Source organism: Monodon monoceros, unplaced genomic scaffold (genome assembly GCF_005190385.1).
Source record: "Monodon monoceros isolate NGI ecotype Baffin Bay Population unplaced genomic scaffold, NGI_Narwhal_1 Super_Scaffold_11, whole genome shotgun sequence".
Classification (NCBI taxonomy): domain Eukaryota; kingdom Metazoa; phylum Chordata; class Mammalia; order Artiodactyla; family Monodontidae; genus Monodon; species Monodon monoceros.
This window is the reverse complement of record NW_021703767.1, coordinates 33,531,139-33,533,383: the sequence shown is the minus strand read 5'-3', so window position 1 is coordinate 33,533,383 and position 2,245 is coordinate 33,531,139. Positions and strand designations below refer to the sequence as shown.

Sequence of the window (2,245 nt, the reverse complement as noted above, 5' to 3'; positions counted from 1 at the left end):
ATAAGGCAATGATATTATGTTTATTGTGATAATATAATTTTCTCTGTGGTGGTTTATTAAGTGTAAATTAGTAGAAATTAACCTTGGTAACCTCATTCTTTCTTATTACTTTATTTGAAATATCAGTTATCACTAATCTACATCGAAATTGCTCTATCTTCCAAATAGCCTATACGGTTAGAAGTAGACTGATCAGTCCTAGTCAGAAAAGAAGAAATGCAATTACTGATTATTCCAAATAGTTCATTATTCACATAAAATTGGCTCTGAGTGACATAAGTAAGGATATTTCCATATATATATAAATGAAAAAATAATTGAATGTCATTCATTGAGATAAAAAGTTATTGATGGTCACGGCGGAGTGGGCTCTCACGTGGAGGTGGGGAAGTTTGGCTTTCGGGAATGATCACTAAGACTCACAAAGGAGACCTGGGCTTTGGGTTCTCAGAGAAAAAGAAGAAGAAAAGGAAGGTAGTTAAAGAACCAGAGACTCAATACTCTGTTTTAAACAGTGACAATTATTTTGCGGAGGTTTGTCCCACAAGAGCCACATCACCCTCGAAGAATATGGTCCAAGAGCAGGCACCCGAAATGCCTCTAATGAATGAAAAGGAGTCACAGCACCGTCTGCGAGGAACTCTTAGAACCTGAGACCATGTTACGTGCCAAACGGATTGAGCCATCGCCCAGCCCCACAAAGCAGGCACTTGGTCCATCTGAGTCCCTCGGTAGGGAAAAGAAGAAGAAGAGAAAGTCCGTGTCCCCTGGCTCAAGGGTGAAGACCTCCACAGACCACAGGCAGGGCGAGGAGGTGACCAGAGTTGGCAAGAAGCTCAAAAAACACAAGAAGAAGAAGGCACAGGAAGCTACAGCCGTCTCAGCCAGGGACCCTTGGTTCTGTGAGGCCAGGGACGCTTTGTACACTTGCTCAGTTGGGAAAGGTGGCGTCCCTGAGCAGGCAGTCTCGGGACAGAAACGGAAGCAGTGGAGCCCCAGGGAACACAACATGAGGATGAAGAAGAAAAAGAAAATCCACCAGGAGGGAGATATCCCCCTAGGGCACCATGAGCTCTCCATGTCTGTGGAGAGCAGCCGTAGGAAAGGAAGTAAAAAGAAGTCAGTAAAAGTAGAAGCTCCAGAATACACCCCAATAGGAGATGACCCCAAGGCCCCTGTGAAGAAGAAAATGGAGTCCAAGAAAAAGGCAGAGCAGGCAGACACTGAGTTGCCAGCTCTAAGAAGAAGAGGCAGGAGAACCTTGGGAGGAGGAGCCCGACACGGACTTGGAGGTAGTGTTGGAAAAGAAGGGCAACATGGACGAGGCGCACATAGACCAGGTGAGGCGAAAGGCCTTGCAAGAAGAGATCGATCGTGAGTTGGGGAGGACGGAAGCTTCTGACACCAGGAAGCAGACAGGAACTCAGTTTGGCCAATGGGATACTGCTGGCTTTGAAAATGAGGAACAGAAACTGAAATTTCTCAAACTCATGGGTGGCTTTAAAAATCTGTCCCCTTCATTCAGTCGCCCCCCTAACATGGTTGGCAGGCCCAACATGGCCCTCAGCAAGAAGATGGCCGACACCCTGCAGCAGAATCTGCAGCAGGACTACGACTGGGCCATGAGCTTGAAGTACAAGCAGAGGGCCAGCCTTGGCTTCTCCATGGCTCTGGACAAAATCTTTTACATTGACAGGAACGCATCCGGGTCAATCAAGTTTGAAGATTAAACTCTCCTGTCTTGTCCCCCCAAATGGCAACATTGCTTTTATTGTTCTGTTACGCAGATGAAAGCCATAGGACAGTTGTCTCGAATTGAATTCCTGCAGAGATAACGGACAACTATGTTGATGTGCTTGTTCAAAGTGGGGTGAGGGCAGCTCGTTTCAGGAACCAGGAGAACATGTGAGTGGCTGAAACCTACTGTTTTCTGTGTGAAGCTTCCGTCCCTGTTGAAGACAGTGAGTATCAATAGCAATAGCTCACGCTTGTCTAGTGCTTACTGTGTGCCAGGCACATATGTGTCTCCCTTGCATTAATGTATTTAATCTTTATGATTCTGATTCTGCCTCACCATGGGGCAGAGGTGAGGCAGGTCTGCCTGGGCCCTGACCAACAAGTATCAGCCAGGTCTAGAGTCTTACAAGCCTGTGTTAGCAGTGATTCAGGTGGGCCACTTCCCTCAGAAGGTGAACTTGGCCTTTCACGGATTCAACCTTGAGATGCATAACAGAAGAGGCCTACA

General features: G+C 46.7%; 1 protein-coding gene across 1 annotated transcript; it reads left to right on the top strand.

The window, feature by feature from the left end:
* The first annotated feature begins 405 nt into the window (after positions 1-405).
* Positions 406-1,730, top strand: LOC114890176 (lysine-rich nucleolar protein 1-like). Its single transcript, XM_029213598.1, is given in 3 exon segments — positions 406-620; positions 622-1,248; positions 1,250-1,730. Coding segments are annotated over 3 exon segments (1,323 nt in total).
* Positions 1,731-2,245: the final 515 nt, after the last annotated feature.